Genomic DNA, 16871 nt, shown 5'->3' with positions numbered 1-16871 from the left:
AGCAGGGAACCCTTCCAGCTGTGGATTTACCAGCAGCACTGCTGCCAGGCCAGCTCTGCCAGCTGCTGCTGCCACCAGCCCTTGGCACTGCAGGAGCTGCTCCCCTTCTGCCCTAGGACCTCACTCCCAGGGAGTCCCACTGCAAACCCACAGCTGCAGGCAGGGATCAGCATCCCTGAGCTCCCACAGACCCTGCAGGAGCAGGAGTGACCCAGGGGCTCAGCCCTCCTCACCTGACTGCTGAAAGGTGCAGCAAGAGGAGGGGAGGAGGAAGGGAGAGTCTTGCCCTCAGAAGTGAGTGTGAGCCTGGCTGAATTTGCCTCCACCTTTGCTTGCAGGAGCACTGAGCCCCAACCCACAGCATCCAGAAACACTGCAAAGGAAAACACCCACAGAATCCTGGAAGAACAAAGGAGGGTTTGCCATGGCTCCCTCTGCAAACAGCTGGGACAAATGCCTCTGGAGGGATGCAGGTGAGGTCTGGTTTACTCCAGGATGCACTGCTGGTGGGTCCTGGGGGATGCAGACACAACCCCTGCCCCTGCCCACCCCCCTGCTCTGTCTGGGATGCCTGGATGCAGCCAGAACCCCAGGAAGCAGCAGGCAGAGCCCATCCCTCACCTCCACTCTCCAGGAATAAGAAGGTGCCAGAGCAGCTGGAGGCTCATGGCTCTGCAGCACAGCCCTCCCAGAGGAGCTTCCCAAGGAAACAGAAAGCAGCCCAGAGGCTGAGCTGGGATTCCCTGGGATCTGTGGGCACCCAGCACTGGGCTCTGACTGGAGAACTGATGTTTCCACAGCTCTGGAGTTGGTTTGGACCCAGGCTGGGTGGTGGATTAATCACAACCAAGGCCAGCACTGCAAAAGGGGGACCCTAACCCTGACCTCAACCCTAAGGTGTCACCAAACTTCTGCTGGCTTAATTCCAGCCTGCAGGGCTAAGTAATAGCATGGGAAATGAAGGGGATGAAGAAGTGTGGACACTGTCACAGGCTGCAGCTGTCAGCTGGTGCATGGGATGTCCAACCCCAGCAGCCTCAGATCCTGCTGGGCCACGTTTATTCTGATTTGCCTCAACTTCCTTGGCCAAGGTTTCTCCAATTCTCAGCTCCCAAACCCCCACAATAAAGGCAGGGCATGTAGGGAGACACAGGGGATGGATGATTTGATGTCTGTGTGCCCTCCCAACCTTCTCCTGCTCAGGGCACCAGCAGCAGCATAAATAAAAAAGGAGACAGACTTGAACCCTCCTCAAAGGGAGCTGGAAAATAAAGCAGAAGCTAAGGGTTGAGAGGCAAGTTGAGGCTATGATTTAGCCTAAGAAGGAAAGGTCCATCCATTTTCCTCAGGGATGCACTTTGGCTGTGTCTCAGGGCTCACAGGGGGGCTGCTGGAGGTTATCATACCCTCACACTCTGGCCACACATGACACGTGCTGGACACATTAATATTCTCTGTCCACTGACCAGGGTACTTATTATTTTTTAAGAAATAGGAAAAAACTCACAGTGGTACAGAGAGATGGAAAAAACCAAGAGAATAAAGGAAATAAAGCAAATTTTAGTGCCTGTGTTTCCCTGCAGAGCACAGAGAATACCTGCACCTGCCTCAGTCTCTATTTTGGGATCTCTATCTGGAATTCAAAACATCTAGATGATTCAGTGTATCAAATTGTTATCAAAATCCAGGGAGCTGGAATGCTCTCTTCCTGCCCTACCCACACTGCTGCTGATAATTTAAATTATCAGCATCCACGTATCCCTCATTTTACCTGAACGTGGAGTTTGTGGGTGCTCCCACACAAAAAAAAACCTCCAAGTAAAACCTAAGCAATGCAAAGCTTCCACAACTAATTAAAAAAAAAAAAATTCAGCACCTCCAACACCTGCACAAACACCCTCACTACACTTCAAGAATTGATTTAGCAGAGCACCCAGGTTACACAGCTGGGTGCAGCTCGGTCTGACATAGCTGGACTGGATTGATGCTCAAGGACCACAAGGCAAAGCCCAGAATAAATTGATGGGAACAAGTGAAAATCCATCTGTAATCACAGAACAAATTCACAGACTTCACTTCAGCACAGAGCAGCGAGCCCTGATGTTGGGGGATGCTGGCTGGCAGACAAGAATTGAGGCAGACCATCACTTTATTATTTTTTTTCTTTTTTTTTTTGCAGTGTAAAGTCAAGGATGAAGGATATAAAAATTTAGAGACCTGCATTAGAAGTCTCACACACTGCAAGTTATGGGATTTTGCAGGCAGGGAGGAAAAGAGATTTAAAGGCTGCAATTCTAGTTATTTTTAGTGGGACAAATATTGCAGTTATGCTCTTCATTTCTCAAGCTGTATTAAAAAAAACAGTTAGCCAAGTTTATTTGCCACAGACTGAGGAGGGAAAGGGTGTAAGGGAACAACTTCTTTATGTCCAGAGCTAGAAAAATCCCACAAAGTCAGGCTCCAAGTGTGCTTTTTCCCCTTCACCCCCTCATAAAACAAAGTTGTCACCACTGTGTGTGTTTGAGCCTGCCTGGCCTCCAGCCAAGCCTCCCCAATCCCATTTTCTGCCTTGCAAGGCCCAGGGAAGAGCCCACACATGCTGTGCACAGCTTTGGGGTGGGCAGGTGGATGCTGCTGAGCCCCAGCTCCCCACAGCTGTGTTTTACCTCTCTCTGCTCACTGCAGATCTTGCACAGCCACAGGGGACGTTTCTGGGCTCCAACAGTTTCTATCCCACACTTGGTGCAAACTTTCTGAAACAAGGAGAGAGAAAAAAAAAGGGAGAAAGACAAAAAAAATAGAAAAAAAAAAAAAGAGGTGGTGTTAGCAGCTCCCCTCCTCTCTTGGGGGAGAGAAGGTTGAGAAGCAACAGCTCTGTTTTGCTCTCCTTAAAAACCCAAAGCATGGCACAAATTCCCTGTTTTTCCTGGAGAACCACTGCCTGCAGGAAGATGCTGCAGGACTGTAAGGAACTGGGCTAAATCAAACCCCATCACCCACAGGTGAATTTCCAGAGCTGCTTTTTTATTCCCCTGAATCCTCACCCTCACTCTCTGAGGCTTGGAAAGCAGCTGTGAGCAGGCACAAGTGCAAGACTGGGAATGTTCTCCCTGCTCCTCTCACACACAAGTGTTGAATCCCAGGTTTTCCCCTCCATCTCAGCACACTCTCCTTCATCTGGGGCTGTTTAGCAGGTGGCCATGGCCATGGGTACACACATTTCCTGAGTGTCTCTGGCTCTGCTCAGCCCTTTGTGCTGTCCCTGCTGGCACTCCAGGCCGTTTACAACCTGAATCCCCCAACATTACCTAATGAAGCTGATGCCTGTCAGCCCTGGCAGGGCAGGCTGAATGAGAAATGGGATGAATCCTTTGATCCTCACAGAGGAAAAGCCACTCACCAGAGGAGAGCAAAAGCTTGCTGAGATATACACGAGGATTGGGTGTCCCCAGATTCACACATCCCCCACACCAGGCTGCTCCTGTGCCCAGGGATGAAGCTCTCATCTTCCCCATCCCACTTTTCCTGCCCTCATCCTCATCCTCCCAGAGAAATAATGAACAACTTGTTGAGCCTGGTGCATCAACCCTCAGCATGGTGCTCCCCAAGCCAAGAGGGATTGGCAGATTCAGCCACAGACCCCACCTAAAAGACCCCAAACCCCGAGGGAGCAGCTCAGCCCGAAGCACCCTCCAAAATCCCCATCCCCACACGGATAGCACATTCAAACGCTCCCTCTAGTGGAAATTCCCAACCGATTTTACTCCCAGCCACCAATTCTGAAAAATCCCAACATTAAAACGGTGTTTTCCTCCTCCTCCCCTCCTCTGCAGAGTAGCTGAGAAATCGAGCATCACTCAGAGCCCCTCGGAAGGAGACCTAAAAATCAAGGGCATTAAATGCAGCCCCATTTCTCATTAAACACAAGATGAAGCACTTTCCTCTCCCACTCATCCTTCACCTTTTACTCATGACATCAATCCCCTCTGCAGGGTAAAGCACCCCGGGCTTTGTCTCACTCCTGCTATTGTTAACACATCTGGCTTTGCACACACCTTTCTCTCGCCACAATTATTTCCCAGATAACAAAAACCAACATTAAAAGCATTCTTTCCAAAGCAGGAGGTGGCACTTAGAAGATCCATCAGAAGTGCAGAAGCTCTGTTCAGCAGGAGGGATTTGCTGAAGGTAAATTCTTTGCTGTGTTTCAGGTGCATCATTACAATTCCTGATTTTGAATTCAATGTGCTGCAATGACACGGTGCCAGAGCAGTGCTTGCCAGAAAAAAGATGAACTTTAAAAAATCCATAATTCCCTGACAAATTGCTTATTGCACACAGCACTCCATGAGTGATGGATATCCCTGGACAAGAGGGAACAAGCAGTTCACTCTGTGCTCTGCTGAAGGGTTGTTGGCTGTTCCCTGAGTTCACTCCACAACATTAAAAAGCAGAAGGGGACAAGCCCAGGGCACCCAGGCAGAATTGCCTTGGGCTAGCACAGAGCTGAAAAGTGCAGCCAGTCTGAAAGCATCTGCAAAATGCACCCTGGAAAAGCAGGAGCTCACTTAAATCAACCTGGATATGAATGCTGCTGAACTGCCCAACAAACTCCAGACAAAAGGGAATAAAATAAAATAAATTGAATTTAAAAAAAAAAAATCCGGATTTTCTCTGGGGTTTTCTGGTCACAGCCCTCCTTAGGGACAGGCTCACACTGTCCCACCAGCTGAGGGTCACTCCTGCAAGGGGACAGGGCTGGGAAGTGTCTGAAGCAGCCCCTGCCTCCTCAGCAGTGCTCAGGGTTCACAGGAAATTGGTTGAAAAGCCCCATGGCAACGTGACTTAGCTGGCTCCTGACAAGGTGAGGGCAGAACTGCCACGGGAAGAAGGCAGGAACAGAGCACATCCTGTTATTCCACATGCCTGAAACACAGGAAACAGCCAAGAATCTCCTGCCTGTCAACCACCCTTTACTGCCCACAGTGCACAGAGACCACACTGCTCCCATCCAAACCCAACCTTCCACTCCCCACTGCTGCTTCCTTCCACACCCCTGCCCGAAAAGCTGCTTTCCCCATGGTTTAGGACCCAGAGGCTCCAAGAGTTGTGTTTCCTTCCCCAGGCACTGCCTTAGAAGGAATGTTCTGCACAATCCCAGTGATTTCTGCAGCTTCCAGTGGAGGAACCTGCTCTGCACGAGGGCTGTGTCCCACAAAAGCCAGCAGGGCCACAGAAGGTTGTCCCCCGTGGTCCAACCACCAGGCCATGGTAGTTTTTACTAAAAACAAAAGTAAAAGCAGCAGGTTTTACTCAGCAGAAACACTCCAGCAGGTGCCCTCACCTCACCACGCTGCCATGAAGGAACTCCCAGAGGTGAGTCCCCAGGGAAAATGGGCTTCAAGAGCAGGAAAAGCAACCTCCCAGCAGAGGCAGGATGAGGTGGCTGCCTTGGAGATCATCATCTCCACAGAAATACAGAGGAACCCCTCAGCTGTGGAGCCAAGAGCAGCAGGAACCATCCCTGGGGTGCTGGAGAGCAACAACTCACACAACACAGGCACTCCCTGAGCCTCAGGGCTGCCAAACTTGCACTGGTTTGGAGCTTGAGGATGGACTTGGGTCCTCCTGGAAGGTCTCAGGGCAGTGAGGGCCAGCAAAGCTCACAGACTCTGTTGTGAGATGTCACTGGTGGCTGCACATTCCTGCCCCTTGTCCCACGCTGCAAACCCCAAAAATCCCAGCTGGGAATTGCAGAGGGGGCTGGCACAGCCCTTCCCAGGTCTGAGGGCAGCTCAGGCACTTTGGGATCCTGAGGAACCTCTTGTTAGCACCAGGATCCTGAGGAATCTCTTGCTATCACCAGGATCCTGAGGAATCTCTATCACCAGGATCCTGAATCTCTTGTTAGCACCAGGACCCTGAGGAATCTCTTGCTATCACCAGGATCCTGAGGAACCTCTTGCTATCACCAGGATCCTGAGGAATCTCTTGCTGTCACCAGGATCCTGAGGAATCTCTTGTTATCACCAGGATCCTGAGGAATCTCTATCACAAGGATCCTGAATCTCTTGCTATCACCAGGGTCCTGAATCTCTTGCTATCACCAGGATCCTGAGGAATCTCTTGCTATCACCAGGATCCTGAGGAATCTCTTGCTGTCACCAGGACCCTGAGGAACCTCTTGCTATCACCAGGCTGCCACAGCAAACTCGATGGTCTGACAGCACCAGTGAGAATAAAATCAGCCTGCAGAGCTCTCCAAGGGCCTGGTGGCGTTTCCTGGAGAGTCCTGCTGCCAGGGACAGGCTCGTGTGACCAAACCCACCTTTTTGCAGTCCTGGCAGAAGACAGAGGAGCTGCCCAGCAGCCCCAGCATCTCCCCACAGAGCAGGCACTGCGAGAGGCCGTTCCCCATGGCGTTCTTCCTCATGTTCTCCAGCCTCTCCACCAGGCGCCTGCGGGCAGGAGGCACAGCACAGTCACCGCGCTGCAGGGAGAGCTCCGAGTGCTCACACCACAAAGCACTGGGAAAGGAGCTAAACCTGCCAAGCCTTCTCTATCTCCCATCTCCCTGAAAGCAGCAGGGCAGGCACTGACATCCCATTAGGAGCAGGAAGGCCAGGCTGAAGGCCAAAGACCAAAATGACTGAAGCCATCAGACCAAAATGAGCCTGGCTGTGGCACAGGAATGGCAGGGACTGCTCCCTGCTCCTTTCCAGCCCATTTGGAAGACAGGAGGCACACATGCATGCACAATGTCTGCAGCAGCAGGGCTGGGAGGGGGCAGGAAGGCGGGATAGGCAGTTAGGATGCAGGGTGTGGGGAGCATGCAGAGCAAGGCTGCTCTGCCATGAGATCACTGCTTGGCAGCCTTCAGGCCATCTGCAGAGGGGGACAGCAGCAGCCAGGCCATTCATCAGCACCAGCAGCAGGAGGGAGTGATCCTGCCATCCATGAATCCCACTCCCATTAGTGCTAATGTCCCATCCACCAGGGCCCCTTGGAGAGCAAGGCAAGGGCTGTTTGAAAGTGGGGCTGCCGTGCTGGGGAGGTCAGGCTGCACAGCCAGACAGAGCCATCATTAGTGGATTTATGATCCTCGACTTGGACTCCGGCACAAAAGAGCTCCTGGGAGTGAACAAAAGACATTTCAGAGAATGCCTGACCACAGGAGCTGCAAGGGGAGCACTTGTGCAGCTCCAGCAGCAGGCACACAGGAGCAGGCAGGCCCTCAGGGTCACTGGCTGCTGCTGGGGTCTCCCATTTGTCACAGAAGCATCACTGCCACTGCTCGTTAGCCCTCACTAACGAGCTCAGCGCAGGGAAGCAGAGAAGCAGGGCCTGCTGGACAGGGGCTGGGAGTGCCTGGGGTTTCTGTCTCATGAACACAAACACTGCTGGGAAATGCTGCAGGGCTGCCCAGCTCCCTGCCTCTAAAGGCAGGATGATCACAGACAGAGCTCAGGCCAGACCTCCAGCAGGACTGAGAGCAAATGGGAACCTGCAGCAGCAAAAGGATGCCTGTAAATTAAATAATTCAAGCTAGCAAACCCCATCCAGAGGGCTCAGCCAACTAGAACATAAACTCATTCTCTGCTCCAGGCAAAATCCCAGGGGCCTGGTGCACACAAAGGAAAACCTGACTGCACTGCCAGCAGTGATCCCGAGCCATCCATGCCCTGGGCACAGCCCAGCCCCTCCCAGAGCCCCTGCCTCACTCAGCACCACCTGCATCTTCCAGGGACTGTGTCAGGGCTGCAGCCTCAGCAACCCCCACGGCTCAAAGAAAGCACAGAAAGACTTCAGCGAGAAGGAAAACACGACACCCTCCCCAGCAGTCATCACCTCCAAACAAACAGCATGGGAGGGGAAAATCACTGACCTAAGGGATGCTGTGAGTGATGGAGGCTGAGCTCAGGCAGCTGGGAGAGCCACTCCTGCCTGGGCTGACCTTTTCTGGGGAGGGAAGGGGACAGGGACGTGGCCGTACCCGACGCGCTGCTGCTCCGCCACGTCCAGCTGCTCCGCCTTGCGGATGACTCCCAGGATGAGCTCAAGCTCCTTGGGGCTCAGAGCCTGCATCTTCCTCTGCTTCTCAGTCTGGAATGTGTGCACTGACCAGCCCGTCTGGAGCCTGTGGGAGGGGGTGGAGGGCAGGACTCAGCTGGGGAGGGAAGCACAAAGCCCCTGCCCTGCCCTGCAGGGATGGTTGGGAGGGATGGAGACCAGAGATCTCTGGAGCCAGGTCGTGGAACTTGGGGTTTATTGCAAAGGGCCAAGTGCAAGGGCCCTGCTGGGAGCTGGCCCCAAAGAGGGGGAGAGAGGTAAAGAGAATGGTGAAGAGAGAGAAGGCAAGAGTGTGGTAAAGAGGATGAGAGAGCGAGGTTCCCCTTACAATACCATAAATCTCCTTCTGTGCTGAATATTCTAATTTTCACTGGCCAGTGTAATACAAGATGCAAATCCTATAGCATTTACATACAGACTGTAAGAATCAGTACATTACCATACTGTGTTACATTTGAAACCCTAAAAACTCCTCTTCGGACCCCTTCTGCGAAGCCTAAAAACTATTAGTTGGAAACCCTAAAAACTTCTCTTTGCAGTAGTTTTAAACCCTAAAAACTCCTCTTTAGACCCCTTCTGCCAAGCTTGCAGGGTCTGCTCTACCCTTGGAGCTGTCTGCAAGCAGAGGGTGTTGTTTCATCAAAAGGGGATTACCTCAGCTGGCTATGCCATTGTTTTCCAGTTGTTCAGTAATTAAAGTATCTCAAAGCTTGCTTTCATTTCAATCTCACTTATAGTTTCCATATTCTCAAAATCTTTTGCCAGGCAATCATATTTACAAGGTTTTCCTGTTTCATCTTCCCCTGCCTTGCCCCACAGCCCAGGCATGCAGACCATGGCAGCCTCCCAGCAGGGAAGGCAGTTCCATGCCTACAGCCCAAAGCAGGAGGCTCCTCTCACTGAGCACATTTCCACACTGAGTGCTGTGCTGCCTCTCCCTGCCCTCCCTTCTGCTCCTGTGTGTTTTACCACTGCAATCCCCCATTCCTGTCTGTCCACAAAGCAGCAGCAGCACCCCTGGGCATCCCCTCCCAGAGATGGCTGCTGCTGCCAGGCACCACAAATGCCAAGAGCAAACTCCCAAACACGGGGATCACCTCCTCCCTGCAGGATCCCACATCCCTAATGCCCTCAGCTCAAACACACAACTCTCTGGGCATGCCTAGAAATACAAATTTGGCACCATCCTGCCTTGGTCTGGCCCAGGTTCACACGAGGACTCCAGCAAACCCCCTGTGCCTCACATGCAGCAGATGATGTTTCTCCTTGGCTCACTTGGCAACAGGCAGGAGCTTTCACAGCTCAATTAATTAATTACCATCCAGGAGGGGTTTGGAGGTCACTGGATAAACTTATGGCTACAAGGAGGATGCACTCCTGGGCTTGCTGAGGCTTTCTGCAGGCTGGGGAGGTGGCAGTGGGGTGCCCCCTCAAACCATGGGGTGTTTCCCTGTTTTCTAACCCTGCAGCAGCAGCTGAGCCCAGGGGATCAGGCAAGAATACAGGTGGCACAGTCCCAGCTGCCAGGGAATGAAAACATCCAAGAAAAATGTACTTCTAGAGCTTGACTCATCCCCATCCTTTCAGCCCTTAGGTTGTGCAGTAATTTTAACTTCGGGGGGAAAACGAGAACTAATGACAAGTTCCTAAAACAAAAGGGTGCTGGCAGCTGGGGGATGCCATCAACTATATTTAGGGTGCTCCAGCCCTTCCTTTCACCCAGGGGGATGGACTCCCAGGGGTGCAGGATGAGGCCAAGAGCCCAGAGACACCAGGAAAGCTGTGAGGGCAGAGCTGAGGGTGGAAGGGGAGCAGAAGGAGCAGGAGGAGGAGGAGGAGGGTGGGGAGGACTCACTTGGCTCTCAGGGCCAGCTGCCGGTCGTTTGGGCAAACCCAGGGGCCAGAACCACTGCCAAAAATCATGTCAGCCATGGCCCCAGCCTGGGGAGGGGTGGGGTGGCAGGAGTCACACCTGGAAGAAGCAAACAGAGGTGATCTGCCAGCACCACACACAGTGGGAGCAGCCAGACTCTCACCCACAGACAGTGATAAAAACATCCCGTCACCCTCATAAAATATAAGCTAATAAATACTTTCAGATACCTTGAAGGCAAGGCTGGAAGTTTAGATTTTATGGTATACTCTGAAAAAAAGCAAAAAAAAAAAAGCCAGACACTCTTTGTCAGTCCTGATTTTTCATTTCAAACTAGAGAAAAGCATTGTCTGTAAAAATAATCCCTGCCTCCCCACCTCCAGAGTCCCAGCACTGCAGTTCTGACAGAGAAAGCCACTCCAAAGGACACAAAGAAGCTAGTTGCCTTTTTTTTTAACCTCTTAATGGGGTAACAAACAAAAACCCACGCAACAATCAGCATGAATAGTGGCAAGTCATTTCCTTCATTAAAACTGCCTCCATAATAGCCTGATATTTATAACTCCAGCCTACAACAGCAGCTTGTTTGCATCCTCTGATGCTCAAGACAGCACCTCCTGCAGCATATCTCCTGCTGTGGCTCCTGTCCCTGGCATGGTCACATCAGTGCTCAGTGAAAATTCCACTGAACTGATCAGGAAAGGCAGCAAGAACCAACTTCCAGATGCTCATGGGAGAAACATCCCCCAAAGAGACTCTGCAGCTGAGCAGTTCTGAGTCCTCCCAGCAGCTCAGATGAATGGAAAGCACCAAGGGACAGGCACAGCCAAAAGATTTCAATGGATGCTGAACTAGGCTTGATGTACTGAGCTTTTAACCAGCTGGATTTACTCTCCAGCAGAGCGAGTGCCTCACAAGCCCTAATGCATAAATTCCCAGGTATTAATGCTTGTCCCCAGCACAGACACTTGCCAGCTTTGAAACCACACCTGCTGGGCAGAGATAAGGTGTTTAATGCTGGCTGGCAAGCAGAAATCAGCTCCAATGGCAGGCCAGGTGTATCACCTGCCAGCTGTGCCGGAGTTCCCAAGCAAACTCTATTTTTCCAGCCTCACTCCCCAGCAGTGCTGTAGCCACCCCTGCTATCTGCTGCTGCCACGCTGAGCTCTGTGTGCTGTGCCAGGCACAGCCTGGTGGCCTTGGCCCCCTCACACAGAGCTTGTGCACATCAAACCCTCCCTGCTGTGCTCAGCTCACACATCCCCCAGCACAGAAACACCAGAGAACTGCCAGCTCCCTCCTGCCTAACCCCACCTCAGCCCCCAGAGCCAAAATGAAGCAGTTCCCTCCTCTCTGGCCATCCCAGTTTCTGGGGAGAGCCTGAAAATGCAGTGCTTGCAACAGGCAGGAGGGAAGAGGGGAAATTCCACACAGATTTCTTTCAGTGCAAGGGGAAATGTGTGTGAATCAAGGTGTGGGCTCAGCACAGTCTGACTTCTGCAAAGTGAGGCATGAGGGAGATGGGAGAGCTGCAGGGAGCAGGGCTGAGGCAGGAAGGACAGACAGAAATGTCACAAAGGGTTTTTTAAACCTTTGCCACATTAGTCAAAGTGATGGCTTTTGAAAGAGAAGAAAACCTTGAACCCTGGCACTGCTCTCCCCACTCTGCTCAGTGCCACACACTGGGTTTTGCATTTCCATCCAGCCCCAGAACACCTCCTGCTCTTTTAATCTGACAATCTCCAGCCAGGAGAGAACACCGAGAACACCTTCCCCACTCCCATCCCACAGTGCTCACACCCAGGGGAGCAATCAGGCATGAACAGCACAAGAACACAGAGGCTCCCACCCTCAGGCCTGAGTTAGAAGCAGAGAAAAGCTACAATTGCACACAGAATGGCTGACCTGGGATTTTCCAGAGATTTCCCAATCCTGTGATGTGTGGTTACAGGATTATATGCATATGTGGCCCCCCACACAAATGCATATATTAAATTACTCCTCAGCTGCACCACGAATTCCTCCCTCCCACTCGTGAACACCTGAAGAACAGCACAGCCCACACTCTGTGTCCATGCAGGGCTCCAGGCAAGCAGCCTGTGGTGCCTGGGGGGGGGTCTCTGGAATAAAATCTGGAGCTGGAGATGAGCCCCAGAGCAGAGCCAGGGCAGAGGAGTTGGCTTTGCCAGCAGCTCTCAGGGTGGGAAGCTGTGCTGGAAGCATCTGCCCCTCCTCAGCAGAGCTTTATCTGCTCCACCAGAGCTGAAGGCGAGTCAGAACAGAGCAGATGAGCTGAGCATTTCTCTCAGGAGAGGCTTAAAGGCATTCTCCAGCCTCAGAGCACAGTGAGCTTTGCTCAGCGTGACTGAACAAAAACAAGCAATGTCATGGTCCTTTGCCTCTTGTTACTCAGCATAAGCTCCCTGTCCTCCCCCTTCCCTGAGCAGCATCTGCAAAGAGAAAAGGCAAACAAAACACAGCCTAAAGAGCCACCAGATCCCAAAAGAGTCTTCAGAGAGATTATTCCCTGAAATATTTACAGGATGTGCCATCTCCTCTGATGGGAGTTGCTGGCTTTCCACTTTTGCCTCTGGAAAAAGCCTGGTGGGGACACAGCTCGAGGAAGGAAACAGGGATGGGACTGCAGGGCATGGTGTGCTGGGGAAAAGCAGGGCTGGAGGGAAAAGATTGTCTCTCATGGGTGTGGGAATGATGCCAGAGGAGTGGAAGGCGTGGAGCATCTTGTCTCTTATCTCAGTACAGGACAAGAAGTGCAGGGAAATCAGAAACACCCAGATAGCAAAACCACGCCAGCCTGGGATGTCATTTCCCTGGGCTGTGGTGAAATATCCCCCTCCTGCAGTCTTGCATTTTCTCTCAAAAATACTCCAGTTAGCACCAAGCCATCCCCTCCCTGTCCTCCTCTTCTCTACTGGTGAGAGAGCAAGAGAAACCCACAGCCCTTCACACAGGGTGACAGCAAAGCACCAGCACTTTGTGGTACAGAAAAATATCTCAGTCCAGGCTTCTGCTTCTTACCCAAATTCAGAATTAAAAGGGGAGCTCTTATCAATATTCCGTGACCTGCTTTAAAGCCACTCCACCTGTTCATTCCTTTCCTGTGATGGGGGAAGTCATGTGAGACAAAACCTCATTAAATCTGGGTCCACCTGGCTGCCCTTGGCAGGAGCAGTGCCCTGCAGGGCTGCCCCTTCCTGTGGGGCCAGGGGCATCCTGGAGGATGCAGAACTGAGCACATCCCTGCCTGCAGCTCTGCTGCCTCCACAATGAGAGACAGCAGAACTGAGAACATGACTTCAGCCTGGGAGGGAGAAGCCTTGCAGTGAGGGGAGCAGTGGCAGGCAGGCACAGCCCTTGGACATGATGCTCTTCAAAGAATTCCTGAGAAAGAATCCAGGTTTTCTCAGCAGAACATCAACATGAGCACCATGAATTTTACCTCAATAACAGCACAGACTCAGCAGGTCATAGCTGCCACCTCACCAGCTGCAGGAGCAGGTGCTTAAGGAAGAACAGAAGAGCACAGCACAACAATCCTTCCCCAGAACACCCTCCCAGAGACCCCTGGACCATGCCCTGCCTGGCCCAGCCTGCAGCTCTGTTTAACACCCTCAACATTTCCCTGTCCCAAATTTACCAGCTCGCTTTTGCAGCACCAAGTCCCTTCCCCACTCCTCCACCTCAGACATGTTGACTTCACCAAAGTTAAAACTGAAGGGTTTCACTGGCACTCATGGCACAAAAACCTCCTCAGCCTGCCCCAGCCCTTCTGCAGCTGGGTCCACAAAGCATCAACCCCTCAGAGCCCTGCAAAGACAAAAAATCCTACACAGGCCCACGAGGAGGCCTCCAGTCAGCTTCCATTTGCCTGCCTATGTCAGCTGAGCACCTCATGTCTAGATTAATTTGTTTTCATAGCAAATTAATTTGGTGACTTTTTTTTTTTTTTAATACTTCATTTTGCAAAAATCAAAATGAAGCAGTTGGCTGGAGCCAAGCTCCCAATTCCCAAGCTGTGTAATTACCTCACCTGCTCCTAGGGCATCACCTCCCCCAGGATTCCCAGGTTTTCCCTCCAAGAAATCAGTGTTGTGAAAAATGCTAATTACTTGTGTTACAATTTTTAAAGTATATATTGCATATACATATAGTATATATATATATATATATATACACACACACACACTATATATACTATATGTATATACTATACTCTATTTTACTATATTTTTCTGCATTTGTATAGTATATCATAGTATATTTATAGTATATTTTTATATATTACTATATTTTATAGTATATGTATATACTACATGTATATACTATATACTATACTATATATTTTTATGCTATAACATAAAAATAGTAATAAAAACTAGAGCAATAAGAATTTGGACAATCAGAGTTAGGACAATGAAGGACAATAAAAAAGTAAAGAATTATGAATGTTTGGATGTTTTCTTCAAAAAAGCCTCTCTGCTAACAAAGGATTAACTTTTGAAAGTAATAGTTTGTTGTATATTCATATATTTCACACATGATGTGAACATTCTTTTTAAACTAGGGAGTTTTTTTGTTTATTGTCAATTCCTCCCCCTTCATCTTGTAAATTATGATTTGGCTCTGTGGAGTCTGAAAGGAGGCAGGAGTTTGGTTCTTCTCAATAAGGAGGTAATAATTTCTCTCTTTGGGATTTTAGTGTCTTGTTGCTGTTATCTCTGTATGAAGAATTTCTTGATTATCTTATCCATTCCTTGAGCGAGTCAGAAAAAGCATCTTACATCACAGTTTCTATTTTAACATTATGTTATAGCCTAAAACTATATTTAACACACCACTTAAAAGGATTAATACAGCACAACTTTCTAACACAACACACATAATATCCATGTTAATATTTGCAAAAAGCCAATCACATAATCCACATTTTTCACACTAAAATCACCTCCTGCTCTGCAGCCAGACCCCATTATCCCAGGGAAACCTTGGCAACCCAGGAGTGTTTGCTGGTGTTGCCATGACACAAATGAGGGGCAGGGATTGATAAGATTAAGCCAGCCCAGCAGCAGGAAGGTTATTGCTGCAGCCACCACTCCTCCCCTGTGGTTTAAAATGTCCCAGCTGTATTTCAGAGCTGGTTTGAAGTGCCAGGAGAACCCTAGGGGCTGTAGGAAATGCAAAGTTGGCTTGGGAGCCAGAGCAAGGCTGAATCAGGGTTTGGAGAAGTTTTTCTCACACCTGAAGCACTTTGAGCTCCTCATTCACACCCACATCCAGCAGTTCCACAGCCCCTACAGCAGGAGCCTGCTGTGGGCACCAAAAAAATGCTGGAAAATGATTTTATAAGGGCTGAGCAGGGCCAGGAGATCCCCAGCAGCTCTCTCAGGCAGAGACACACCTGGGCATGGCTGAGGAGCAGCGTTTTGGCATTCCTTACCAACCCCCAGCAGCAGATGGAGAGCTAGGAGACACAGGGAATCCAACAGGATCAGAGCTGGCACAGGGATCCAGTGGGATCAGAGCTGGCACAGGGATCCAGTGGGATCAGAGCTGACTTGCAGCCCAGGCCAAAACACTGCCCAAATAAACACCACAAAGCTTTGCCAAGCTTGGGGAGAACAACTCGGGGAGAACAACTTAATCAGAGAAATTTTCCCCATGAAAGCTCAATCCAAGCAGCATCAGTGCCAGCAAAATGGGGACAACCTCGTTCAGATCCTCATTCTGGCTGGCCCAGCCCAAATCAAACACCAGCTGGGAGGTGTCCTCATGGTGAGAGGCCAAGCTGGTAAAGAAGTGGGTGAGCATGAGGTTTGGGGGGGAAACCAAAAAGTTTCCTCTCCACCAGAGCTGCTTCCCAATTCCAGCAGCAGCAGCAAGAAGACAAACTGCTTTTAAGATGGAGCTTATAAAGAGTTTTTAAAATGCAATGCCCTGGAGGTCCATGCCAGTCCTGTGAGTGGGAAGATAAAATCAGCTCGACAGGAAAGCTGACATCCAGCACCAACAATTCTTTATTAACGAGAGGCACTTGTTAGTGTGGCTACCTGAGATATGGTGAGCTGCAAAAAAAACCCCAAGAAACAAAACAAAACAAAACAAAACAAAACAAAACAAAACAAACCCCAAACAGGTTTTGCCAAAGCAAAGCAGCCTCCAGGTGCCCCAGCACCCCTTGATGCCGGGGAGGAAAGCCAGCACTGTTCCACCTGCCAAGGTGTATCTTTATTTATCAGACTTTGGACCCATTTCCTCCTGATCCCCAGCCAGGCAGGTGCCTTATGCAAAGTGAATAATTCATGAAGACAGCAGGCTCTTTCTGACTCGAGTTCGGGGCAGGTTGATCTGGCATGGGAGAAGCAAATTAGCATCTAAATGGCCAATTAGAGAAACTCATTTCACTATTCTGATATGCTAAAAAGCTCGGGAGGCCTGAGGCTGGAGGCTGGCAGTGTGGCACCTCCCAGCTTTCAGAGAAGCATCAGGTTTCTTAGAAAGAATGGGACAGAGGGAAGCGCTGAGCACAGGCCAGCTTTGTCCAGGAATCCCGTGCAGAAGAGGAGCCTCATGCCAGGCTGTTCCACGGGTAACCTCCAGTGAACCAGGAAAAGAACAGCTGGTGAAACTCTGCTGAGCAGCCAGGCCTTCCAAAAAACTCCCTGCCCTCCGAGCCACAGGCCTGCCGGCACATCTGGGGGATGGAAAAGCTTTTCTCGGCATCCTTAAGGTGTCAAACTGGTTTTAGGCACCCTTTGAACAACACCACAAACGCGGCCGCTCCGAGGCTTTTATCACCCTGGACATCGTTGCTACGAGCAGAAAGAAAGCCGTGGACTTTGACCAGGTGCTGGAGAGCACCTGAGCCAACCTGCAGCACCCCAAAAACCCCGAGGGTGGGCACAGCACG

General features: G+C 50.6%; 1 protein-coding gene across 7 annotated transcripts in view; it reads right to left on the bottom strand.

Annotated features, from left to right (window-relative positions):
- RPH3AL (rabphilin 3A like (without C2 domains)) overlaps positions 1 to 16871 on the bottom strand; it is a 37394-nt gene that overhangs the window by 19700 nt on the left and 823 nt on the right. For 4 of the 7 annotated variants that reach the window (XM_059865718.1, XM_059865723.1, XM_059865724.1 and 1 more), the window contains exons 2-5: positions 9926 to 10042; positions 7994 to 8137; positions 6329 to 6458; positions 2667 to 2753 (exon numbers count right to left, since the gene is read on the bottom strand). In XM_059865718.1, coding sequence (XP_059721701.1) covers positions 2667 to 2753; positions 6329 to 6458; positions 7994 to 8137; positions 9926 to 10002 — 438 coding nt within the window. In that variant the 5' untranslated portion in view covers positions 10003 to 10042. Of the gene's footprint in view, positions 1 to 2666; positions 2754 to 6328; positions 6459 to 7993; positions 8138 to 9925; positions 10043 to 10173; positions 10194 to 15401; positions 15454 to 16871 lie in introns of those variants that run through there. The other 3 variants (XM_059865720.1, XM_059865721.1, XM_059865722.1) reach the window with 3 other exon arrangements.

This window comes from Haemorhous mexicanus, chromosome 22 (assembly GCF_027477595.1).
Source record: "Haemorhous mexicanus isolate bHaeMex1 chromosome 22, bHaeMex1.pri, whole genome shotgun sequence".
In the NCBI taxonomy this organism is placed as follows: Eukaryota; Metazoa; Chordata; class Aves; order Passeriformes; family Fringillidae; genus Haemorhous; species Haemorhous mexicanus.
This window is presented reverse-complemented; position numbering and strand designations above follow the sequence as displayed.